The sequence below is a fragment of the Myxocyprinus asiaticus genome, chromosome 34 (genome assembly GCF_019703515.2).
Source record: "Myxocyprinus asiaticus isolate MX2 ecotype Aquarium Trade chromosome 34, UBuf_Myxa_2, whole genome shotgun sequence".
NCBI classification, from domain to species: Eukaryota; Metazoa; Chordata; class Actinopteri; order Cypriniformes; family Catostomidae; genus Myxocyprinus; species Myxocyprinus asiaticus.
Window position 1 is genome coordinate 1,435,827 of NC_059377.1, and position 27,839 is coordinate 1,463,665.

At 39.4% G+C, this 27,839-nt stretch overlaps 1 protein-coding gene across 1 annotated transcript in view; it reads left to right on the plus strand.

Moving 5' to 3' along the window:
• The first annotated feature begins 34 nt into the window (after positions 1-34).
• Positions 35-27,839, plus strand: part of LOC127425141 (E3 ubiquitin-protein ligase TRIM7-like) — a 116,339-nt gene continuing 88,534 nt past the window's right edge. Inside the window, exons 1-2 of the mRNA XM_051670826.1 lie at positions 35-114; positions 24,492-25,125. Of these exons, the coding sequence (XP_051526786.1) occupies positions 24,508-25,125 (618 nt within the window). The 5' untranslated portion in view covers positions 35-114; positions 24,492-24,507. The remainder of the gene's footprint in view (positions 115-24,491; positions 25,126-27,839) is intronic.

Here is a 27,839-nt window from a genome sequence, read left to right on the forward strand (position 1 = left end):
TGTGTGCGCGCGCGAAACGTGTTCTAATGGACACGCGCACCTGTCTACAAGACATTATGAGCCGAGACACGTCTACTCTCAAGAAAAAGATTAATTAAGAGAAATTCAGCAAAGGTATGTGGCGATAAGAATTTTAAGATGTTATAATACATGCTGATCTGTATTTATTTACAGACTAAGTACAGATTAAACTATTTTAACTCCAGCTTAAAACCCAGAAATTATACATGTTTTTGAAGGCTGATGTTTTAATGTTACTCACAAGTGTTTAAAATAATATATAATTTAATTTCTTACAACAACATTTCAATTCAAGCATCAATTGCTAAATCCTCTAAAATCATCTGTCATGTTTTTTATTAAAAGTGCTGCTGAGAGTTGTTAACAGCATTTCAGCATCGAAACAATGCTGTGCAGCAAGTTTGCCAAGTTTAAGAGAACTGATTGATTAAAGAAACTTTATTTCATAACTTAAGACATGTCGTGTGAATTGAATTAAAGTGTGATGTGGACCAGCATAGCCATGTTGTTCACAAAACTTAGCTGGTGAAACTGGTTGACCAGTATATTTGTTTCTGGTAATACTGGTTAACCATGGAAGTCTTGCTGGATAAGCTAGTCAAAAAGCCTTGTGTTTGTAAAGAGCAGAAACTAGGGTCCTACTTGGCCTGTTTAAAATAGAAGAAAGTCTGGCAGATAACGTAAAACATTCACAAAAACAGCAATTACAAACACTTCTGTTTTATATTGTAAGTGAAAAAGTTACACAACATTGCTCACACTGCTGTGCTATAAGAATTGGCAAGCCACTATTAGTATTCAGTTCTAGTACTCTAATAGCATTCTTGGCAATAAAGCTCATTCTGATTCTGATATTGGGTAGTATTGATTTACAGTGAATGGAGTATAGTTACATCACAGCACAAGTGTAATTGTTTAGGCTTGAGAACTATTAGCATTGTGTTTTTGAGCGAGACAATGACAGTAACTATAAAGAGACCTGACAACGTGTTTACTGAAAAGTTAGTTGTATCAGACAAAATTCTCTGATTGAGAACATCATAGTTTTTACCTTCATGTGCTAACAAACTGAACCTTTGAGGCTATGACACTAATGTGTATGGCATCATTTAAAAAAATGTGGCTTTATGCAGTGTACAGGTGCATCTCAATAAATTAGAATGTTGTGGAAAAGTTCATTTATTTCAGTAATTCAACTCAAATTGTGACACTCGTGTATTAAATAAATTCAATGCACACAGACTGAAGTAGTTTAAGTCTTTGGTTCTTTTAATTGTGATGATTTTGGCTCACATTTAACAAAAACCCACCAATTCACTATCTCAAAAAATTAGAATATGGTGACATGCCAATCAGCTAATCAACTCAAAACACCTGCAAAGGTTTCCTGAGCCTTCAAAATGGTCTCTCAGTTTGGTTCACTAGGCTACACAATCATGGGGAAGACTGCTGATCTGACAGTTGTCCAGAAGACAATCATTGACACCCTTCACAAGGAGGGTAAGCCACAAACATTCATTGCCAAAGAAGCTTGCTGTTCACGGAGTGCTGTATCCAAGCATGTTAACAGAAAGTTGACTGGAAGGAAAAAGTGTGGAAGAAAAAGATGCACAACCAACCGAGAGAACTGCAGCCTTACGATTGTCAAGCAAAATCAATTCAAGAATTTGGGTGAACTTCACAAGGAATGGACTGAGGCTGGGGTCAAGGCATCAAGAGCCACCACACACAGACGTGTCAAGGAATTTGGCTACAGTTGTCGTATTCCTCTTGTTAAGCCACTCCTGAACCACAGACAACATCAGAGGCGTCTTACCTGGGCTAAGGAGAAGAAGAACTGGACTGTTGCCCAGTGGTCCAAAGTCCTCTTTTCAGATGAGAGCAAGTTTTGTATTTCATTTGGAAACCAAGGTCCTAGAGTCTGGAGGAAGGGTGGAGAAGCTCATAGCCCAAGTTGCTTGAAGTCCAGTGTTAAGTTTCCACAGTCTGTGATGATTTGGGGTGCAATGTCATCTGCTGGTGTTGGTCCATTTGTGTTTTTTGAAAACCAAAGTCACTGCACCCGTTTACCAAGAAATTTTGGAGCACTTCATGCTTCCTTCTGCTGACCAGCTTTTTAAAGATGCTGATTTCATTTTCCAGCAGGATTTGGCACCTGCCCACACTGCCAAAAGCACCAAAAGTTGGTTAAATGACCATGGTGTTGGTGTGCTTGACTGGCCAGCAAACTCACCAGACCTGAACCCCATAGAGAATCTATGGGGTATTGTCAAGAGGAAAATGAGAAACAAGAGACCAAAAAATGCAGATGAGCTGAAGGCCACTGTCAAAGAAACCTGGGCTTCCATACCACAGCAGTGCCAAAACTGATCACCTCCATGCCACGCCGAATTGAGGCAGTAATTAAAGCAAAAGGAGCCCCTACCAAGTATTGAGTACATATACAGTAAATGAACATACTTTCCAGAAGGCCAACAATTCACTAAAAATGTTTTTTTATTGGTCTTATGATGTATTCTAATTTTTTGAGATAGTGAATTGGTGGGTTTTTGTAAAATGTGAGCCAAAATCATCACAATTAAAAGAACCAAAGACTTAAACAACTACAGTCTGTGTGCACAATTTATTTAATACACGAGTTTCACAATTTGAGTTGAATTACTGAAATAAGTGAACTTTTCCACGACATTCTAATTTATTGAGATGCACCTGTATGTGCTGTGTGTTCTGGAAATTATACCTTATCACTTGTATAATTGTTGTCTGTTGTTGTCATGTAAGCATGCAAATTCACCAATGGCACTAAACCAGACTTTGTTAAACTAGACTTTCAGCATTTTAGAAAATGTTAGTGAGCATGACCTTTGTTCTGAGAAACATCTAAATGTCTAATGTATTATCATTGTGCATTTATGGGCACCACCCTGCTGAAAAAAAACAAACAACAAAAACATTAATTTCAATTCTGGTTCAGGCTGGGTAAGTGGTGGTTAGATCTAGCTCAGGAGTTTTCAAAAACACTGAGCCCCACTCAACCCCACCAACAAATTGTAAATACACTTTAAAAAGGTTGACATAATATAGCTGTTGCTTCTTATGTTCCTTCTGCATATTTGTGATAAACTTGCAGCATTACATGAGCCAGGCTCCATCTCTATAATGTGAAACTGCACCTTCCACAAAAACATGATTTTGTTTAATATATTTTCAGATTTTGCACTCATGTGTCCCCACATCCTTTATCAAATTGTAGATAAACTTCTGAAAGTAAATTTTCCGCTGAGGTAAAAGTTGTTAGAAGACATGAGTCGCAACCACTAATCTACTTATTCATGCGATTATCCAATCAGCCAATCGTGTGGCAGCAGCTGATGAGAGAGGTCAAAGGAGAATGGCCAGACTGGTTCGAGCTGACAGAAAGGCTATGGTAACTCAGATAACCACTGTACAGTTGTAGTAAGCAGAATAGCATCTCAGAATGCACAACACGTCAAACCTTGAGGCAGATGGGCTACAACAGCAGAAGACCACGTCGGGCACTTTATTAGGACCATAGTGTTCCTAAAAAAGTGCTCAGTGAGTGTATATTGTATATCAGTGGTCGCAACATATGTTTTTAGTAGATGGTTTGTAGCTATGTCATTTGATTTGCCCATGTCTCTTACATCAGCGAGCATCAAACTAACATTCTTACAATGCAAAATTAAACTGCATTTCCTAAAAAAGATATAGGCCAAATGCAGAGTAACTCCCGTAACTCAACGTCCACAGAGGAAGAATATATACGAATTAACAGAGGAAGCACTATGGTCTTTTAAGCTAAAAAATATTTCCCTATTATTAGGGGCCAAGCAACGAAGGTGCTAAGGCACTTATTGTATCCGTTAGTTTTCTTCTTCTTTCTCTTTTTCTTCTTCTTTGCCCATAGAACAGTACATAGGGAAATAATGAAATCTGGCACACTGATAGAAATGGGCATCAATAGCCATATATAGTCTCTAGGACAAACTCTATATGCTGCACCACCAGTTCAAAAAGTAACTTTTCTTTTGTGCATATCTTTTGAACCGTTTGTCCTAGAAATGAAATTCTGATTACACTCCTCCTGATGATTCCAGTGGATCCCTAACATTAAAACTCCGCCCATTACAGTGCCCTGCCATCTTGGATTATGCCGTTTACAGTTTAAACCTTTCATATCCTTCAAACTTGGTCTGATTTTCCCAAACAGTGGCTCAAAATAATCTCCAAAGCTGCACAGATTTTTGACATGAAAAAGGTTTTGAAGTTATATCTCGGAAATGCTTTGTCCTATCAAAACATAACTTGGTATGCTTCATTAGGACCATGATCAGAGGGTACATGTAAAGTTTGGTGACAGCACCACCTAATTTGAAAAATGGCTATTTTGGCCTGTAACTTTTGAGCCATATGTCCTAAAATCATGGATTCTATCTGTGGATTCCTTGGGTCATGTGGCAGTTTGGGCCAGTTTTTCCCATACCGGCCATACTGCCTCTCCACCATATATCATTTTATTAAAAAGTGATGTATCTTTTGAATGCATTGTCTGATTTTAAAGAAAAGTGGGATGTGTCTTTGACATCATGTTCTGAGTGTACCTGAGCAGTTCGGTGACAGCGCCACATAGTGGTCAAAATGCTTAGTCAATTTAAATAAAACTTTTGATTTATCATTGCTTTCTTATTCTAAGTTTTCAGAAAATGCAGAGAGAAATTTCCAAATGTATTTTTATTTTTGTTTATTTAAAACCTTTATTATTATAAAATATTTTATCTTTTGAACGCTTTGTCAGATTCGAATGAAAATTGTCCTGAGAGTACCTGAGCAGTTTGGAGAGAGCGCCACCTATAGTAAAAAAGATATCCCACACTTGTGTGCTGAATCTAAACTCAGCTTGTCTTTTTTCTACTTATTGAGTATGTCAACTGAGTGCACAGTGTGTTAAGTACTGGTCTGTAATTCCAAAGGTCATGGGTTTGATTTCCAGAATTGCAGTGGATTTTATATTGTACTGGAAGTCTTTGTATTGTGCTTGCTGAATAAATGCAAGGCTTATCCCAGATCATTTCTGCTTGCAGGTATTTTTATTGTTCGTCTTCATCTTATTATTGTTCTTTTGATATCTACGGTTTGTTATAAACATATACTGTATATATTTTGAATGCACTGTCAGATTTTTAAGAAATTTTACATGGATCCTAACATCATGTCCTGAACGTAACTGAGCAGTTTGGAGACAGCACCACCTGTAGTTCAAAAGATAACCAACTGTTCTGTGTGCTGACTCTAACCTTGGCATGTCTCATTGCCATCAGTAAGCCATGTAAACTAAGTGGCACACTGTTAAGTTTTGGTATAGTGTTTGGTATAGTATTCATGGGTTCGAATCCCCACCTAGGCTGGGTTGATTAATCTTGTACTGGAGCTCTTTGTATTGTTCTTGCTGAATGGTTGCAGAGCTAATTGAATTGTGATTTTTATCTTTGTTGAAAAGTTACATCAATATGAAGTTGATCATGGTAACCATTGTGCTTACTCTCAGCTTGGTATGTTCCTTTGGTGGCTGTCAACCATGTGGCAAAATAGTGCAGTGGATTGTGGATAGAGCTGCATTTTTATTTGCAATAAATTTTTATTGTGTGTTTTTTTTTTTTTTTTTTTTAAGTTATCATGCTTATCATGCTTATCATGCTATATAGCTTAAAGAAGCTTGGGCTTGTTGATCAAGGAAGTCTTGCTGTTTAAGCTAGTTAAAAAGGCCAGTGGAGACAGCAGCATCCAAACACAATGTGCTAGTAAACAACTATGCTGGTCTTTTTAGCAGAGCTCTATGATATTTGATATCTGATTGGCATTGATTACATTTTTTGTCAATGCCAACTGGATATAGAGTATAATTTTAACATTTGAAGAAGTTATTCTCTGTCTTGCAGAAATTAAAGTTATAGGAACATTTAGTTGGCTACACACAACCTTGATGTTGCCATCTTTATTTTCTTCATGTGTACTTTGGCTCAAAAAATATATTGTTTCAATCACCTGAGCTATAAATGCCATGTGACTGATCACTCTACAGTATATTAGAACTCCTTACATCAAGTCAAGTCATTTTTATTTGTATAGCGCCTTTCACAACACACATAGTTTCAAAGCAGCTTTACAGAAGATCAGGCATTAACAGAAGATGAAAATTGTAATATCTATAATGTCTTAGATTCATCATTGTGTAGTTTAAAATACGATTGTGAATTGTTTAAAATAATTAAATAATAATTGTATTTATAACCCCAGTGAGCAAGCCGAAGGCATCCATTAAGATGTTGGTTAATGGAGAAAAATAACCTTGGGAGAAACCAGACTCACTGTGGGGGCCAGTTCCCCTCTGGCTAACATCATGAATATAATGCCAGGATTACTTATGTATAGTGCAAGTCTTGGTTTAAAATGATTAAACTAAGTAAGTGTTAAGGGTCAGTGTTTAAAACAAAGATTTTGTATGAACTGATTAATGACTAATGTCTTTGAAGTCCATCCTGGATTAACTGCAGAAGTTGACATAGATGCATTGTCCTTGTTAGTTGGCTGATGAAGGGTTTTGTTGGCAATTAATTTATAGTCTATGTATTCCATTTCAAGAGTGTAGTCCATCATTAGACCGAGGCGATGCAGGCAGAAATCAGTCAGGTGCATCGCAGTTCAACCTGGCCAGTAAATTTGGTGAGGTCTGTCCTAAGTCCAAGGCACTTCATATGGCATATGAAGTATCCCATGTCTTATAGACTGAAGTGATGTTTGGCTGGCACCGGCTGCTATTAGTCATCACACAGCGACGCGTAGCAGTGGAGTCCAACACCAAGCAGGAACGGAGCTGGATCTGGCCGGTTCTGGTGACCTTAGGATAGGAGTTCCGAGGTTGAGACAGGGAAACGAATAAAATAATATTAGCATAGATGCCACTCAATTTATTGCAGAGTTATAGATCATGATCACTGTTTCTGGTTCCGGCAGACCTAACTAAAGCAGCCTAATTATGAGTTGAAGGATAAATTAGGTGTATGCCTGGCTAAATAGATGAGTCTTTAGTCTACTGAGTGAGTGTGTCTGCATCTCGAACAGTGTTAGGGAGACTATTCCATAGTTTAGGAGCCAAATATGAAAAGGATCAACCTCCTTTTGTGGATTTTGATATTTTAGGAACTATTAACAGGCCAGAATTTTGCGATCGTAATGAATATGATGGAATATAGCGTGATAGGTCACTTAAGTACTGTGGAGCTAGACCATTCAAAGCTTTGTACGTAGTTAACAAATTAATATGAAATTACCAGGTAGCCAATGTAACGATGATAAAATGGAGCTAATATGATCATATTTCTTGGTTCTCGTCAGCACTCTGGCTGCTGCATTTTGAAACAATTTAAGTTTATTTATTGATCTTGCTGGACATCCTCACAGTAATGCATTACAATAATCTAATCTTGAGGTCATGAACGCATGAATTATTTTTCGGCATCATCAACAGAGAGCATGTGTCGTAATTTAGCAATATTTCTTAGGTGGAAGAATGCTGTTCTTCAAACATTGGTAATTTGATTTTCAAAGGACAGATTGGTATCAATATAACACCTAAGTTCTTCACTGTTGAAGATGATGTAACAGTACATCCATCGAGAGTCAAATTATATTTTAGTGGCTTATTTTTAGAGGTTTTTGGTCCAATAATTAGTACCTCTGTTTTGTCGGAATTGAGTAGAAGTACATTTCTGGCCATCCAGTCTTTTATTTCATTGATATACTCTGCTAATTTGGAGAATTGTGAAATCTCATCAGGTTTTGAAGAAATATAAAGTTGGGTATCATCGGCATAACAGTGGAAACTTATTCCACGATTCCTGGTAATATCTGCCAGGGGAAGCATATACAAGGAGAAAAGCAGAGGCCCTAAAACTGATCCCTGTGGCACTCCATACTTTACTTTTGTTTGGTTTGACAATTCCTCATTTACACAGACAAAGTGGTAGCGGTCTGCTAAATAGGACCTAAACCATGCTAGTGCAACTCCACAAATGCCAACATAATTCTCCAGCCTATTCAGGAGAATGTCGTGATCTATTGTGTCGAAGGCATCTCTAAGATCTAAAAGCACTAGAAATGAAATGCAGCCGCGATCAGATGATAAGAGCAAGTCATTTGTAACTCTGATAAGTGCAGTCTCTGTACTGTGATGAGGCCTAAATCCTGAATGAAATTGTTCATATATACTATTTCTCTGTAGAAATGAACATATTTGGGAGGATACTACCTTTTTTAGTATTTTCAACATAAATGGGAGATTTGAAATCATCTATAATTAGCCAGTTTTCCAGGATCAAGTTGTGGCTTCTTAATAAGCAGTTTGATAACTGCCATTTTAAAGTTTCTTGGGACATGTCCTAAGGATAGCGAGGAGTTAATAATATTAAGAAGGTTCTGAGATTACTGGGAATACTTCTTTTAAGAGCTTGGTTGTATTGGATCTAACAAACATGTTGTGGCTTTTGATGTTTTGCTAAGTTTTGTTAGCTCTTCATGACCTATGACAGCGAAGGATTGAAGTTGCACGTGAAGAAAATTATGAGACGCTGTTTTCTGAGGTACTGTGACAGATGATTGCATAATTCCCAATTTTATTTCTGATTATTTCAATTTTATCAGTAAAGAAATTCATGAAGTCATTACTATTGTGCTGCGACGGAATATCTGGTTCTGTTGAGGCTTTATTCCTAACCAATTTAACCACAGTAATGAATAAACACCTAGGATTGTTGTGGTTATTTTGTGAGTTTGCTAAAATATGCTGACCTGGCAGCTTTTAGTGCCTGTCTGTAGCTACAGACACTATCTTTCCATGCACCGCGAAATACCTCTAATTTTGTATTCTTCCACTTGCGCTCCATTTTCCGAGCTGCTCCCTCATTGTGCCATGGTGCAGGGCTTTTTTCTTTAATTTTCTTTAATCGAAGGGGGTCGACACTATCAAGGGTGCTAGAGATGACTGTATTTATATTTTCTGTTAATTCATCAAGTTCTTCTAGGCTTTGGGGTTTACTGAGTGTATGAGATAGATCTGGAAGATTATTAGTGAAGCTATCTTTAGTGGTCGAAAGAATAGTTCTACCTGAACGATAGCGTGATGTAGATTGAGTAACATTAGCTGATTGCAGCATACAAGAGACGAGGTAATGATCTTTTTTTAGCGCTTTTTTACAATACACGTCGTTATAAAACAGCTTTACAGAAAATCATGTTGTAATAGATGTCATGTATTAAGTGAGTTAACAGAGTAGAGTTTTGTGTTGGCAGTGTTTAAAACTAAAGAATATTGATTGAAGTCCATCCCGAATTGACTTACAGCAGACAGGGAAAAAGCCCACTGCATGCTGTCAAGAGACCTCAAACAAATTGGTCACTGGTGAAACATCTACTAATATATAATACAATTTTTGGGATTCATATGTTGCTTTCAAATTTTTTTATTTAAAATACCAGATAATAGAATAGAAGATGCAGTTTACACCCTGGTGTGGATTAAATGTAAAACATTAATATAGTAAACCTAATATACTATTAAAATAAATATGAATACTAACGTCGACCTATTAAATATTAGTTGGTTCTTTTATGTACACCCATTTAAAACTACGTTTTCTCTGCGCGTAAGTGCTTAGAGTGGGGGAAGATGTTATCTGTAACCACCGATCTAGAGTCAGTGTTCGTGTTTCACTAGTTAAGGCTTTAAGAAACTGATCCATGACCAGGAGTTTTGAGCCGCTTTATACAAAAAAAAATCATAAGCAGTAGGTGGTGGATTGAGAGCAGAGGTCTTAACCAATCAATTGCTTATAAATGTGTACGATGGAGGCATGAAATCAGAATGCTGCACCTGCAAATTAGGACACTGATTTGCAAGATCAGATTAGTTTTGATGCAGGGAGAAAATCTGCTTTGCCAATAAACAGTATTATTAGGTTTTCATATTCGATTGAGGGTGCTAACATTCGTTTCAGGGTGCTAAACACCCTCAACGACCCCCGTAGAACCGGCCTGAAGGTGTAGGAATCCTCTGTATTCATAAAAGGGTAGGTGAGAAATATATGGATGACTACATCTGGCGAGATTCTGAAGTGTGCATTTACTGGACGCTTTACTATCAGGTGGCTCTTTTCAACTAAGTGCTTTATATACCAAGAAGCTGTTCCTTGTAGTTAAATTATCCTGTGTGTGTGTGTGTGTGTGTGTGTGTGTGTGTGTGGGGCTATTTGCCATTGTCTGTGTGTCTTCGGATTTTGTTATTTTGTCACTATACAGAGACCTTCCACTGGTTGTTCCCACTGGAATCCCCGATGACGACGTCATATCGCCGCCAATCACCACAGATTGCCGCCTATATAAAGCCCGCCCCCCAGTGTTGCCAACTTAGCGACTTTCTCGTTAGATTTAGCATTTTAAATATATATATTTATTTTAAAAGCACTTAGCAACAAATCTAGTGACTTTTTGGACAAACCTTAGCTACTTTCCGTAGAAGAGTTGCCAGTACTGCCGCACGAGGTCTTGCTTTTCCGCCGTAGGCACACCTCTCTCTGCGTCTACTCTATTCAGTGAGTGGCAGACAGAGGAGCACTACATTCAGTTGATCACTAATCTGTATTGTTTGCCCCTCCTTTGTTTTAATTTAAACAATTTAATTTGACCATTATTATGTTGGCTTGAAAAAGCCAACATACTCATCTACTACGTAAGCTTATTAGGGGTTCAGGAGCTTAGCGCTGAAACCCTATTGTAATTGTTTTTTGTAATTAACATTTTTTATTGATTCAAAGAAAAAACACAACAGAGTAAAACACAACATACACGCACTGAATCAACATTTAACTTTTAACCCTCATTAACATCCCTCCCCAAACACCAACCCCACCCTACCCCAAAGAACACCCCTGTGGTCACATAAAATAATACACACACACACACACACAAACAATAAAATAAATAATAAATAAAAATAAATAAATAAAAAATAAAATATATAATAAACATGCATAATTAAACTAAATGTCTCCCTCCTCATCCCTTCCCCTAGAGTCCTCCAAAACTGCCAAATACCTACCCCACTTCCTGAAAAATAAGTCCCCCAGCCTTCCATCTATCATCTTCTCATAAACCGCCACCCTCCCCATCTCCGCACACCACTCCGGAAATGGTGGCGCTCCGTCTGACTTCCATCCCCTTAAAATAATTTGTCTACCAATCATCACGCCAGTCAGAACCCAATTTTTTATATATTTGTCCCCTGAATTTATATCTTCTCCATCGCCCAAAATGCAAAGTCTGGGGCAAAGTAAAATTTGAGTACCCAGAATGTCACGCAAATAATTCTGAATCTTTAACCAAAAATCTTGGATCTAACGCATCCCCTAAAAACATGGATTATGTCTCCAACTTCTGATTGGCATTGCCAGCAGGTGGGTGTGTCTTTAAGACCAAGCCTATATAATCTAGAGGGTGTCCAATAAAATCTTTGTAAAATCTTAAATTCCATAAGGTGAACCCTTGCATCTCTAGATGCAGACTTGACATTTTTCAGAATCTTAGTCCACACTCCATCCTCCAATACCAAATTCAAATCTTTCTCCCATAATCTCTTAATAGAAGTTAAAGCTCCATCCCCCATACTCTGAATTAACAGGGTGTAGTACACTGATGCCTCATGACCTTTTCCAAAAGCTGCAATCACCTCTCCCAAAGCATCTACCTCCTTAGGGGTGTGTGTGCTACTCCCAAAAATAGTACAAAGCAGGTGGCGCAGTTGTAAATACTTATAAAACTGAGGTCTGGGATCCCAAAATGTTGGACCAAGTTTTCAACACTCTACTTTCATATAGGTCACCGAGTGTAGCAACCCCCCTCACAATCCACCCTTGCCAGCAGAAAGGGGACTTGCCAATACATAATCTTGGGTTCTGCCATATGCTTGAGGCAACATTTAAATAAGTGTCCAATTTAAACAATCTGGACACTTTAGTCCATACCGAGTGTAAATGCGAAAATAACGGTGTAACTTTTCCGATTAGTTTGATAGAGATCCTTTGTAATGGCGAAATAGGGGCAAGAACTGCCTGTTCAATAACAAACCAGGGAGGGACTCTCTCAGGTGGAAGTGACCAATGGGCCAAATGTCTGAGACTGAACGCATAATAATAAAACAAAATCTTGGGTAGGCCTAGCCCTCCTTTGTCAATCGGCCTATGTAACTTATTAAAATGCAATCTGGGACGTTTACCATTCCAAATGAAAGACTTCGCTATGCTATCAGATTACTTGAAATAAGAGAGGGGGACATCTACAGGGATTGTAGCAGGTAGTTACATTTTGGAATACAATTAATTTTAATAACATTAACCTTCCCAATCATAGATAAATTTAATGAAGCCCACCTGCCCACATCGCTCAAATCTTTTTATTAAAGGGTCAAAATTAACACTAAATCAGACTAATTTGCTGGGAATAAAATCCCCAAATACTTAGTGACCTGTTTGGGCCATTGGAAGGCGCCCAGCTGGAAAGCCGTTACTGGACAGTACGCTGTCAGAGCCAAAGCTTTGGATTTAGACCAATTAACTTTTATATCCTGAGAATTTGGAAAAGGAATTAATAATTCTGTGGAGGCAAGGCATGGATCTAGTAGGTTCAGAGACAAATAATAAAATATCATCTGCGTAAAGCAGAAGCTTATGCGCCACACCTCCCGCCACCACCCCTGGAAAATCATCCTCCCCCCTTATCGTGGCTGCTAATGGTTCCATGGCAAGACAGAACAATAAAGGGGAAAGAGGGCAGCCCTGCCTTGTGCCCCTATCCAGAGTAAAATCTGAAATTAATCCATTTGTTTGTACCGCTGCTACAGGGTGTCTATAAAGTAACTTAATCCAACCAATAAACATTTCTAAAATCTTAAAAAGATAATCCCATTCTACCATATCAAATGCCTTTTCGGCATCAAGTGAGATGGCAGCGACCGGAGATTGATCATTCGCTACTGACCACATGATATTGGTGAGACGCCTGATGTTATCAGAAGAGCTACGGCCCCGAATAAACCCCACCTGATCTATATGTATAAGGCATGTCATAACCTTACTTAATCGGTTAGCCAAAATTTTTACATCTAGTTGGATCAGGGAGATTGGACGCTAACTTTTACACTCGCTTGGATCTTTGTCCTTTTTAAGAATCAGACTGATCCGGGCTTGTGTCATGGTTGGAGGAAGCTTTCCATTCTTCAATGATTCAGTATAAACTTCTAACAAAAGTGGAGCCAGTTCTGTAGCACAGGATCTAAAAAATTCTGCGGTAAAACCATCTGGCCCCAGAGCCTTGCCAGTAGGTAGGGACTTAATTACCTCGTCAAGCTCCTCCAAGCTTATCTCAGAATAAAGAGTTTTTTTGCTCAATTGTCAGTTTAGGAAGATCTAATGGTTCCACAAAGTTTCTAATATCTTCATCAGTAGATGAAGACGTGGAACTATAAAGATCAAGATAGAACTCTTTAAAGGCATTAATATCAATGGCTGAGGTAAAAATTTCTGGGAATGATAGAAAGAGACTCTCTGCTTTATATATTTAGCCAAAAGCTTCCCTGCTTTGTCACCCGACTCAAAGTATGACTGTCTTGCCTTAAATAACCAAAACTCCACTTTCCGCGACAAAATAGTATTATACAGTGCATCCGGAAAGTATTCGCAGCGCTTCACTTCTTCCACATTTTGTTATGTTACAGCCTTATTCCAAAATGGATTAAATTCATTATTTTCATCAAAATTCTACAAACAATACCCCATAATGACAACGTGAAAGAAGTTTGTTTGAAATCTTTTCAAATTTATTAAATAAGAAATGAGAAAAAAAAATCACATGTACATAAGTATTCACAGCCTTTGCTCAATACTTTGTTGAAGCACCTTTGGCACCAATTACAGCCTCAAGTCTTTTTGAATATGATGCTACAAGCTTGGCACACCTATTTTTGGGCAGTTTCTTCTTCTTCTTTGCAGGACCTCTCAAGCTCCATCAGTTTGGATGGGGAGCGTCGGTGCACAGCCATTTTCAGATCTCTCCAGAGATGTTCAATCAGGTTCTGGGCTCTGGCTGGGCCACTCAAGGACATTCACAGAGTTGTCCCGGAGCCACTCCTTTGTTATCTTGGCTGTGTGCTTAGGGTCGTTGTCCTGTTGGAAGATGAACCTTCGCCCCAGTCTGAGGTCCAGAGCGCTCTGGAGCAGGTTTTTATCAAGGATGTCTCTGTACATTGCTGCATTCATCTTTCCCTTGATCCTGACTAGTCTCCCAGTTCCTGCCGCTGAAAAACATCCCCACAGCATGATGCTGCCACCATCATGCTTCACTGTAGGGATGGTATTGGCCAGGTGAGGAGTGGTGCCTGGTTTCCTCCAGACATGACGCTTGCCATTCAGGCCAAAGAGTTCAATCTTTGTTTCTCATGGTCTGAGAGTCCTTCAGGTGCCTTTTGGCAAACTCCAGGCGGGCTGTCATGTGCCTTTTACTGAGGAGTGGCTTAGCACTGAAAACCTATTGTAATTGTTAAGATTATTATTATTATTATTATTATTCCGCCATAAAACTGATCGGGCAGAGCAAACCGTAAGGCCTAGAGACTTGAAACTTGGTCTGATGTAGTAGCTACTCGCTACTCAGAAACACAGACTCTGCGAAATCGGTCAGTAGGGGGCGTTACAGCGATCAAAACCGCGAAACTGCTTATAACTTCTAGACTGTTTGTCATAGATTCAAGTGGAATATACCATTGGAATCCTTGGCTCAAACCAAACAAAACGTATATCTCAGATTTCATTTCCACCTATAAAAATTTTCCGCCATCTTGGATTTTTCATAAAACCTACTTTTGTGAACTAGTACTAGGTTTTTCGTCCGATCGGGACCAAACCAGTGCCAAACAATTCTATGGCATCTCAATATCAAAAGTTATCAAAAAAAGTTTGAACTTTCGACTCAAGCTAGCTACGGTATGCGAAAACATCGAAGTAGGAGTTGCCAATTTTACGTAAATGGCTATAACTCTTGAAGGAACTGAGATATCTTCACCAAACTTGGCATGCTTATGTAAGAGGTCAATCTTTGGTCGCCCAGAAAAGTTGGCGCTTTTGCCACATGGTGGTGCTTTAATACCAAAAAAATATGAAATTGGCTGTAACTGAAACCGTTAATCCTATTGACTTCAAAATTTGCATACATTGTCTTTGTCTCAGCTGCCATCATTTTCTTTATGGACATTCACGTATGTTGAAAAACATAGCCGCCATCGGCCAATCAAATTCCAGCAGCTATTACACAAGGTTAACAATGACCAATCGAAACGAAACTTGGTGGACCTATTTGACTCTTGGTCTGAGAGGGTTGTGCAAAGTTTTATAAAAATCGGCCACTAGGTGGTGCTATCACGATTTTTGTAGGTGTTAATGTTTGTATATAATGCAGTGTTGTGAAAAAACACAAATAATATATATCACCTGATAGCTCTTCTCATTCTAAATAACTTTGCCTCAAGAAGCATTGGTGTCTGTCAAACCATTCGGTAAATATTTCAGATGATGTTTAAAACCTACTTTTGCGAACTGGTCCTAGGTTTTTCGCCCGATCGGAACCAAACCAGTGCAGAAATACACTCGATTCTGATAATCAATAATTATCTAATTATCATAAAAAGTTGACATTTCTACTCACGGTCGCTGAGGGGTGCCAAAACGTTCAAAAAGTGCGGCCCATTTTTACTAAAATGGCTATAACGGCGAACGAATTGAGATATTTTCACCAAACTCAGTACACGTGTAAGAGCTCAATCTGAGGTCACAGTAAAACAAATGCGGAGTTTGACCACTTGGTGGTGCTATAACAGGAAAAAAACATGAAAACAGCTCTAACTACGCAACCATTAGTCTGATTGAGTTGAAAATTGGCATGTAGTGTCTTTGTCCAAGGCGCCATGACTGTCTATGAGGACATTGTCATATCTCAAAAAAACATGGCCGCCATCGGCCAATGAAGTTTGAGCACCTATTAGACAAGGTTACCGGAGGCCAATCATCACAAAACTCGGTGGGCCTGTTCGACTCCTGGCCCTAGAGGTCTGTGAGAAATGTGAAAGAAATCGGCCAATGGATGGTGCTAGAGAGTTTTACGCCTCTGTAATCACGTGGTGTTTCACACATACACACAATGGCTGTGTCCCAATTCAAAGGCTGCATCTTTCGCCTAACAACGGTGACAGCTGCCGAGTGACTAACATTTGTACTGGACTTTTTTGAAAGTTATATTAAACTTTCTGAAAACAAAACAGGGTTCACAAACTGTCTAAATATTTTCACCATGGTCCATTTCTGTATATAATAAAGAGCATAAACTATATATAATTGCATCTTAGTAAGAAATGTCAACATTTGAACCACTTTAAAGTTTTGTATCATTAGATATTTGAGTAAGTTGAAACCCAATACTTAGGTTTAAAAGTGTAATTCGGCAATTTCTCAAAAAAATCCTGTTGTTACTGGCGCGCAATGAATTCTGGGGTAGGTGAGGCCGCGACGGATCCATCTGTTGTATCCTTCATTTCATGGGAAACGAAGGACGCATTTGGAGGCCACATTTGAAGGAGCCTTCGAATTGGGACAGCCTGTCGCGCAGCTTTGACGCAATCGGCCTTTGAATGCGACCTTTGAAGGATGCAGCCTCTGAATTGGGACGCAGCTATAATTCATATTATTTGTTAGATCTCCTAATACTGAACAACTTTGCCTCATGAACCACTGCTGTCAATCAAATCGTTCATTAAATATTCACGATTATGTAAAAAACATACTTTTGTGAACTAGTCCTAGGTTTTTTGCTCAACCTGAATAAAACCAATGCAGTACAATTCTCTGGACTCTCTAGGTCAATAATTATAAAAAAAAATGTTGAACTTTACCCTTTGGGTAGCTATAACAGTGTCATTTAGAAAATGGGCGTGGTCAAGTGTACAAATAAGACCATAACTCCTAAACAAAAACTCAGAACTTCACGAAAGTAGGTGAGTACATGCGACATGATTCTAAACAAGGATGCAGACTTTTATGGAGATCGGACCATAGATGGCGCTATGAGCTTTAAAAAGCTTTAAAAACCATGTATTTCCATAGTACATTGCCTGTATTGGCTGTAAATGGTCTATTCCATCTATGATCTAGGTGGTTACATGCTTGCTAAAAACATAATACATTTACGCATGTGCTTAAAGGCCTTAAACTGCTTGAACCCAGTTAATTGCTGCTCGCAGCTATATTTATTATTATTATGTTGGCTTGAGAAAGCCAACATACTGATATTCTATTTGAACTTATTACTGAAATCCTATTTAAACCTATTATGTTGGCTTGACAAAGCCAACATACTGATCTACTATATAAGCTTATTATGTTGGCTTGTCAAAGCCAACATACTGATCTACTATATATGCTGCTGCTGCTGCTGCTTCTTATTCCTCTTATTCTTCTTCTTATTATTATTCTCATGATGATGAGCCAAAATTTAAACTATATTTCCTCCTAGAGCTTTAAGGCTACAACCACCAAACTCGGGTCAGACCTTCAGACTGTTCTGACTCGGGTTGCTATATCTTTTCTAACTGATCGGACTTCCGGTATTCCCGTATCGTACTTCCGAACAGGACTGATTTTAAATTGACTCGCATTCAAGGTGTGTGAACTTTTCCCTGTAATAACTCCTTTAGAGGATTCAATCTACTTCCTATCACTCCACCATTCATACTTTCTATCTATCACTCCATCACTCTCTTTTCTATCTTTTCATCCTTTCTTTCACTCCATCACTTTAACACCCTAGCAACTGCATACAACCTAGCAACCATTTAGTGCACCCTAGTAACCAAAACCCATTGACTGCGATTCAAAATGGCTTAGATGGATATCTTCAGATCAGAATGTCCTACAGACATGAGAGTTGGCTTGTTTGAATTGAGTGAGCAATCAGTCTTCAAGTATCATCATGGAAACTACTTAGCCATGCCCTAGCATCCATTTAGAACACCCTAGCAACCAAAACCCACTGACTTCCATTTAAAATCACTTAGATGGGTATCTCAGGATCAGAATGTTGTAGAGAATTCATTGTTGGCTTGTATGACTCAGAACAGCAAGCAGCCTTCTTGGTATTACACTGACAACTGCCTAGCAACCACATGGGCTTACCCTTGCAACCAAGTAACAAATCACATATCTCTGCACCAGAACATCGTAGAGGCTTCCGGGTTGACTTATTTCACTCAGGATGGCAAGGAGCCTTTTGAGTATCACCTTGGTAACTGCCTAGCAACAAGATGAATTTACACTAGCAACCAAGTAACAAATCACATATCTCTGCACCAGAACATTGTAGAGACTTCTGGTTTTGTTCATTTCACTCAGGTTAGTAAGGACCCTTTTCAGTATCACCTTGGTAACTGCCTAGCAACAAGATGGGGTTACCTTAGCAACCATGTAACAAATCACATATCTCTGCACCAGAACATCGTAGAGACTTCTGGTTTCATTCATTTGACTCAGGGTAGCAAGGAGCCTTTTCAGTATCACCTTGGTTACTGCCTAGCAACCAAATGGGGTTACCCTAGCAACCAATTTGTAGGGGTAAGGTTGTATAGGACTTCTTGCAGCTGGCTGTTTATCTGTATGATGTTCCTTCTGTCTGTCTGACAGTAAGACCTTCAAACTTCCAACTCTTCAACTATTTTAAACTTTCAGACAAGGCTTTGTCAAGCCAACATAAAGTTTGTCTTCAAACTTTACTATCTAGTTATATTAGGTTGGCTTGAGAAAGCCAACATACTGAAATCCTATTTAAACGTACACTATATTGCCAAAAGTATTCGCTCATCTGCCTTTAGACGCATATGAACTTAAGTGACATCCCATTCTTAATCCATAGGGTTTAATATGATGTCGGCCCACCCTTTGCAGCTATAACAGCTTCAACTCTTCTGGGAAGGCTTTCCACAAGGTTTAGGAGTGTCTTTATGGGAATTTTTGACCATTCTTCCAGAAGCGTATTTGTGAGGTCAGACACTGATGTTGGACGAGAAGGTCTGGCTCGCAGTCTTCGCTCTAATTCATGCCAAAGGTGCTCTATCGGGTTGAGGTCAGGACTCTGTGCAGGCCAGTCAAGTTCTTCCACACCAAACTCGCTCATCCATGTCTTTACAGTGCATCCGGAAAGTATTCACAGTGCTTCACTTTTTACACATTTTTTTATGTTACAGCCTTATTCCAAAATGGATACAATTCATTATTTTCCTCAGAATTCTACAAACAATACCACATAATGACAACATGAAAGAAGTTTGTTTGAAATCTTTGCAAATTTATTAAAAATAAAAAATGAAAAAAATCACATGTACATAAGTATTCACAGCCTTTGCCATGACACTCAAAATTGAGCTCAGGTGCATCCCGTTTCCACTGATCATCCTTGCGATGTTTCTACAACTTGATTGGAGTCCACCTGTGATAAATTCAGTTGATTGGACATGATTTGGAAAGGCACACTCCTGTCTATATAAGGTCCCACAGTTTACAGTGCATGTCAGAGCACAAACCAAGCCATGAAGTCCAAGGAATTGTCTGTAGACCTCCGAGACAGGATTGTATCAAGGCACAGATCTGGCGAAGGGTACAGAAAAATTTCTGCAGCACTGAAGGTCCCAATGAGCACAGTGGCCTCCATCATCTGTAAATGGAAGAAGTTTGGAACCACCAGGACCCTTCCTAGAGCTGGCCACCCAGCCAAACTGAGCAATCAGGGGAGAAGGGCCTTAGTCAGGGAGGTGACCAAGAACCCGATGGTCACTCTGACAGAGCTCCAGCATTTCTCTGTGGAGAGAGGAGAACCTTCCAGAAGAACAACCATCTCTGCAGCACTCCACCAATCAGGCCTGTATGGTAGAGTGGCCAGATGGAAGCCACTCCTCAGTAAAAGGCACATGACAGCCCGCCTGGAGGACTCTCAGACCATGAGAAACAAAATTCTCTGGTCTGATGAAACAAATATTGAAATCTTCGGCCTGAATGGCAAGCGTCATGTCTGAAGGAAACCAGGCACCGCTCATCACCTGGCCAATACCATCCCTACAGTGAAGCATGGTGGTGGCAGCATCATGCTGTGGGGATGTTTTTCAGCGGCAGGAACCAAGCTTGTAGCATCATACTCAAAAAGACTTGAAGCTGTAATTGGTGCCAAAGGTGCTTCAACAAAGTATTGAGCAAAGGCTGTGAATACTTATGTACATGTGATTTTTTTCGTTTTTTATTTAATAAATTTGCAAAGATTTCAAAAACTTCTTTCATGTTGTCATTATGGGGTATTGTTTGTAGAATTTTGAGGAAAATAATGAATTTAATCCATTTTGGAATAAGGCTGTAACATTACAAAATATGGAAAAAGTGAAGCGCTGTGAATACTTTCCGAATGCACTGTATGGACCTTGCTTTGTGCACTGGTGCGCAGTCATGTTGGAACAGGAAAGGGCCATCCCCAAACTGTTCCCACAAAGTTGGGGGCATGGAATTGTCCAAAATCTCTTGGTATGCTGAAGCATTCAGAGTTCCTTTCCCTGGAACTAAGGGGCCAAGCCCAGCTCCTGAAAAACAACCCCACACCATAATCCCCCCTCCACCAAACTTCACAGTTGGCACAATGCAGTCAGACAAGTACCGTTCTCCTGGCAACCGCCAAACCCAGACTCGTCCATCAGATTGCCAGATGGAGAAGCGTGATTCGTCACTCCAGAGAACGCGTCTCCACTGCTCTAGAGTCCAGTGGCGGCGTGCTTTACACCACTGCATCCGACGCTTTGCATTGCACTTGGTGATGTATGGCTTTGATGCAGCTGCTCGGCCATGGAAACCCATTCCATGAAGCTCTTTACGCACTGTTCTTGAGCTAATCTGAAGGCCACATGAACTTTGGAGGTCTGTAGCGATTGACTCTGCAGAAAGTTGGCGACCTCTGCGCATTATGCGCCTCGGCATCCGCTGACCCCGCTCTGTCATTTTACGTGGCCTACCACTTCGTGGCTGAGTTGCTGTCATTCCCAATCGCTTCCACTTTGTTATAATACCACTGACAGTTGACTGTGGAATATTTAGTAGCGAGGAAATTTCACGACTGGACTTGTTGCACAGGTGGCATCCTATCACAGTACCACGCTGGAATTCACTGAGCTCCTGAGAGCGGCCCATTCCTTCACAAATGTTTGTAGAAGCAGCCTGCATGCCTAGGTGCTTCATTTTATACACCTGTGGCCATGGAAGTGATTGGAACACCTGAATTCAATTATTTGGATGGGTGAGCGAATACTTTTGGCATATAGTGTATATTAACTTATGTTATAAAATCAGGATTTTAGCAGTGCAGAGCAGCAACTTGGAAATTGCTTGGAAGTGACTACTGGTTAACGTAGTCTTAATGGGTGGCATTTCAGTCACTATTTCATACTCGTTCCATTGTCTGACAACAGAAACAGAACAAATATGTACATGAGAACAGCTTTATTGGGAATTTGGCTGTATTAAAATACAGTATGTGAGCACAGAGAGTAGTAGAGAAGCAAACAGATTTAAAGGGCTGAAACTGGCTGACACTAGGCAGAATGCAAATACAACGCGATGGCGTCATGATTATGCTAATTATGCATGGCGTCATCTAGCGACATTTAGTGACTTTTTGAGCAGACTTTAGCTACTTTTCATTGAATGTAGTTGGCAACACTGCCCCAAACACATTCGGGAGGAAGTTTTGGGTTTGAGAGGACGTTTGGAGTTGGAGAGTTTAGAGGAAGTTGTGAGAGAGAGTTTTGGCTGCGTTATACGTTGGTCGATTGTCTGTAGTTAACCTGTCCATTTTGTGTTCTCTGTTTTGTTTTCCCTATTAGTTATTGTTATTCGTGGTTATTTGATTTCATCATTTTGCTTGTTAGCGTGATACTGGCGAAAGCGGACAGGTAAGAAGGTCATGTGACGTACATGTAGGTGTTTTTACAATTGTATAAACACATTAAGTTAGCAGTGAGTGCCATTCTCTGTATGTTTTGGCTAGGAAGAGTAGTTTAATTAGGGCATCTTGGACACTGAAGATCTTTTCTTTTGTCTTTATTGTTTCTAGTCAGTTTAGAGGTATAGAAATAGTTAGAGTGGATTTTGTTTTGCTTATTTCATTTGTTTGGCACCGCTCGCGTCCGTTTTTCCCCCTTCCTGTTTCCTGGTATTATCGGGTATTATAAATAGTGTTGTGTGTGTGTGTGTGTGTGTGTATTCCACTTACCACTTGCTCACCTTGCACATAGCACTTGTATAATAAATCACTTACGTAAACACTATTTCCCTTGTTCGTGTAATTTGTTATCTAGCACATCAATTATTTTTAATGTAATTTAATGCTGCTCCCCAACACCCCTAGATGAGTTTGGGGTTGTAACATCCTTGTTTAACAAAACCAGAGCAAATTTTGTTTAGACAGGCTGTTGCTATTACTGCATATATTGCTGTCATGGGACAATCTCCAAATTCCCGGATGAAGTATGTCTGGGAATATATTCATACTACTCACCTGCATACCTATAAAACACACTTTTTTACCAGTTGAAAAATATGTTCTTCATTAAATGGTGTACATACAATGACAGTATGTGATTATGGATGCAGCCTTGTACCGTGAACGTGCATAAACTCTGAATTTCAAATTTAGGGTTGAGTGAACTAAACCCAGAGTTCAAGGGATAATGTTAAGGTAGGTAAACTGTTCATCAAAGAATACCCCTCGGGTGTGCTTCTAGTGTTCGAACAAGGCTTTTTGACTAGCTTAACCAGCAAGACTTCCTTGGTTAACCAGTATTACCAGAAAAACCATACTGGTCAACCAGCTAAGTTTTGCTGGTGAACAACATGGCTATGCTGGTCCACCAGCTAGATCAGCACCTATAGGCACTATATAAATAAAACTTCTTCAAAATTAATTACGTGTAGGAGCACAAAGTATTTTTCACTAGTAAGAGTTGATGGTGTGAGTCTACACCACCCCTCTATTATGTGAAATTGCTAGTGAGGTGTTTTGCTGTTACTGTGTTCGTTTTTCCGACAATTACGGAGGTAAATTTGCAGATCACATTCAGACAGCTATGACACACTACACTTTTTCATGATACAAAGGTTTTATTGTATTACGTGTAATTCTGCTTAATTTTTAAAGTTTCAACTAGAATCCTAGCCCACACTCCCTCCTCCAGTACCAAATTTAAATCTTTCTCCCATAATCTCTTGAGAAAAGTTGAAGCTCCATCCCCCAGACTCTGAATTAGCAGGGAATAATACACTGATGCCTCATGACCTTTTTCAAAAGCAGTAATCACCACTCCCAGAGTATCTGCCGCTTTAGAGGGGTGTATGCTACTCCCAAAAATAGTATAGAATAGGTGGCGCAGCTGTAAATACCTAAAGAATTGAGACCTGGGAATCCCAAAATGTTGAACCACTTGTTAATAATTTGTGTTAAAATATGCAGATGACATGAACTTTAAAACAGTGACGGCTCATATTATTTGACATGCAAGTTCATAACATTAAAATAAATTACATTTGTACTTTTTAAAATGTATTTGTCACCTCACATTTTTTGAAAGTCTTAAATGTGAATAAAATTGTTGTAAACGGAATATAGAATAAAATGTATACTTTCACTTTTGTGTTTGTGTGAGTGTACGTGTATGTATGAATATATTAGCACCCCCATTACGATTTAACACTCAAAAAAATCTGCTCACCTAAACCATTACACAATGGGGGAATGAAGAAAAGATGGACAGAGGTGCCGTACAGAGATATTTTTAATGACTTTGTGTTGTCTCTTGGAGTTTCATGAGCATACGTAGGATCTTGTGTATTTATGAATGAAGTTTAAAAGCAATGAGCAATGAAGTTAAAATCTACTCCCTTTGCCTCCAGTTGTTAAGACATCCCCTGAACATTAAACTACTCATAACTTCTGGCAACTCTATAACCTGTAAATATGCTTCGCTAGCTTATAACACTTTGATATCAACACCATAGATATCTATTTAGAAAACGCTAGACAAAATACAAATTTTTCAAGAATAACATTTTTTCGCTAATTTCTCTGGCACATAAGGTGAATAAGAGCATGGGAATTGCATGCTGGGTAAGCAGGTCTTTTCAGCAGGGTAGTGTGGTGAACTGACAGCTATTTTGATTTAAGGCCATTAAATGGTTTAGTTTCCATTCTATATAATCAATTAGGTATTTGATGTCTTCTAGGCTGTGGAAGCTTCAGATGGCAGAGTTTGACAGCGAGCTCTTCTCTGAACAGGAGCTCACTTGTTCCATCTGCTTGGATCTCTTCAATGAGCCTGTCTCCACGCCATGCGGCCACAACTTCTGCCAGAGCTGTATTGGTGGGTACTGGGCTTCCAGCTCACTTTGCACCTGTCCGCTGTGCAAGCGGCCATTTGAAGAACGACCTGAATTGAGCATAAACCGCGTGTTTGCCCACATTGCCCAAAAATACAAAGAAATGCGCTACGGTGGTCCTCCTCAAGTGAAGCCACGGCAGAAAGCAGTTATTAGCGGAACTTTACCTGCTAATGCCAAGCAGCTGATTTTATGTGACGTCTGCAGTGGCAAGAAAGAGAAAGCCGTAAGTTCTTGTCTTACTTGCACTGCGTCATACTGTGAGATTCATGTGCTACCACATCGACAGACATCATTCTATGCATCTCATCGGCTACTAGATCCGCAGGAAGCCCTGCGAGGTCGCACTTGCCAGGAACATGGCCGGCTGTTGGAGGTTTATTGTCGTTCAGATCAGAAGTGTATTTGTGCGATCTGTGTGCTAGAGGAGCATCGCACACACTCTACGGTCTCAGTGCAGACGGAGCGTGCTTTCAAACAGGTAATATATAATTAATGCTAATGTGATGCTTTATATTTTCACAGAAACTTTAAGCTACTTTTTATGGCAAGGGGCTTGACACCTGTATTGGATTTCTAATCCATACTAAATGCTGTTTTTGGAACCTTTTTAATTAGAAACCATTAAATTTTCACCTCACATCTGATGTATGTCATTTCTGTGCTACTAGTGTCTCCAAACAGGATTGCAAAAATAATCACTGTTTTCAAACAGATTCCAGAAAACTCTCCAGTCAACCATTGGTTGTATGAATACAAAACAAAAAAATATAAATGAACAGAATCAACCACTATCCCCCACCAATTCCCCACCCTAACCCTCAACAAATGTCACTGTGGTCAAACCTGCTACACATAAAATATAAACACAACTTTATTTTATTTTTTTGAGAGAAAAAAAATCATGTTCACATTTAAAACTATAAATCTCTCTTCACTGCCCCTCCCCGAGAGCCTTCCAAAAAGGCCAAATAGCTGCCCCACTTTTTATCAAACAACACCAGGTTGCCTAGTTTTTATATGACATTTCAAATGCCGCCACCCTACCGATCTCTGTGCACCACTCTTGAAATGAGGGTGCTCCAGCTGACTTCCATCCCCTAAGATCATAACACTGGCTAGGACCCAATTTATATATTTATCCCCTATATTAATGACCGCCCCATTGCCTAAAAGTCTGGGGCAAAATGAAATTTGAGTGCCCAATACTTCACACCTAAAACTCTGAACCCTCAACCAAAATTCTCGGTCTTAATACACCACCAAATAACATGGGTTGTGTCCCCATCTTCTGATTGGCATTGCTAGCAGGTGGGTGTATCTTTTAAGACCAAGCCTATAGGGTCCAATAGAATCTATGTAAAATCTTAAATTGCATAAGGTGCACCCTTGCATCTCTAGATGTAGACTTGATGTTTTTTAGAGTCCTAGCCCACACTCCCTCCTCCAATACCAAGTTTAAATCTTTCTCCCATAATCCCTTGAGAGAAGTTGAAGCTCCGTCCCCCAGACTCTGAATTAGCAGGGAATAATACACTGATGCCTCATGACCTTTTCCAAAAACAGTAATCACCACTCCCAGAGTATCTGCTGCTTTAGGGTGCTGCTCCCAAAAATAGTACAGAGCAGGTGGTGCAGCTGTAAATACCTAAAGAATTGAGACCTGGGATTCCCAAAATGTTGAAACATATTTTCAAAGGATCTCAACACTCCACTTTCATATAGGTCACTGAGCGTATTAACCTCTCTCACATTCCACTCTGTCCAGGAGAAAGGGGACTTGCTCCAAGCAACATTTAAATAAATGTCTGAATGAAACACTCTGGACACCTTTGTCCATGCCGCGTGCAAATGCGAGATAACGGGGTGTAACATAGCTTCTCCGGTTAATTTGATAGGCTTTGCAATGGCAAAATGGGGCAAGAACTTCCTGTTCAATACAAAACCAGGGGGGGGCTCTCTCAGGTGGAAGCGACCAATGAGCCAAATGTCTGTGACCGAATGCTTAATAATAAAACAAAATCTTGGGTAGGCCTAGCCCACCTTTGTCAATCGGCCTATGCAACTTACTGAAAAGTAATCTGGGATGTTTACCATTCCAAATGAAGGACTTCGCTATGCTATCAGAGTGCTTTAAGTAAGAGAGGGGGACATCTATAGGGAGAGATTGTAGCAGGTAATTGAATTTTGGAATACAATTAATTTTAATAATATTAACCTTCCCAATCATAGATAAATGTAATGAAGCCCACCTGCCCACATTGCTCAAACCTTTTTATTAAAGGGTCAAAATCAACTCTTACTAAATCACACAAATTTGCTGGCAAGACAGAACAATAATGGGGAAAGAGGGCAACCCTGCCGGGTGCCCCTGTCCAGAGTAAAATAATCTGAAATTAATCCATTTGTTTGTACCGCCGCTACCGGGTGTCTATAAAGTAACTTAATCCATCCAATAAAAGTATTCCCGAACCCATACATTTCCAAAATCGTAAAAAGATTATCCCATTGTACCATATCAAACGCCTTTTCGGCGTCAAGTGAGATGGCAGCAACCGGAGTCTGATCATTTGCCACTGACCACATGATACTGATGAGACGCCTAATGTTATCAGAAGAGTTGCAGCCCCAAAAAAACCCCACCTGATCTTTAAGTATAAGAGATGTCATTCTTAATCGGTTAATCAAAATTTTTGACAGTATTTTAACATCTAGCTGGATCAGGGAAATTGGACGATAACTCTTACACTCACTTGGATCTTTGTCCTTTTTAAGAATCAGACTGATCCAGACTTGTGTCATGGCTGGTGGAAGCTTTCTATTCTTTAATGATTCCGTATAAACTTCTAACAAAAGTGGGGCCAGTTCTGTAGCATAGGATCTAAAAAATTCAGCGGCAAAGCCATCTGGCCCTGGAGTCTTGCCAGTAGGCAGGGCTTTAATTACCTCATCAAGCTCCTCCAAGCTTATCTCAGAATCAAGAGAATTTTTTTGCTCATTCGTCAGTTTAGGGAGTTCTAATGGTTCCACAAATTTTCTAATATCTTCATCAGTAGACGAAGACGTGGAACTATAACGATTAAGATAGAATTCTTTAAAAGCATTATTAATATCAATGGCCAAGGTAAATATTTCACCACCAGCAGATTTCACTGAGGGAATGATAGAAAAAGACTCTCTCTGTTTTATATTTCT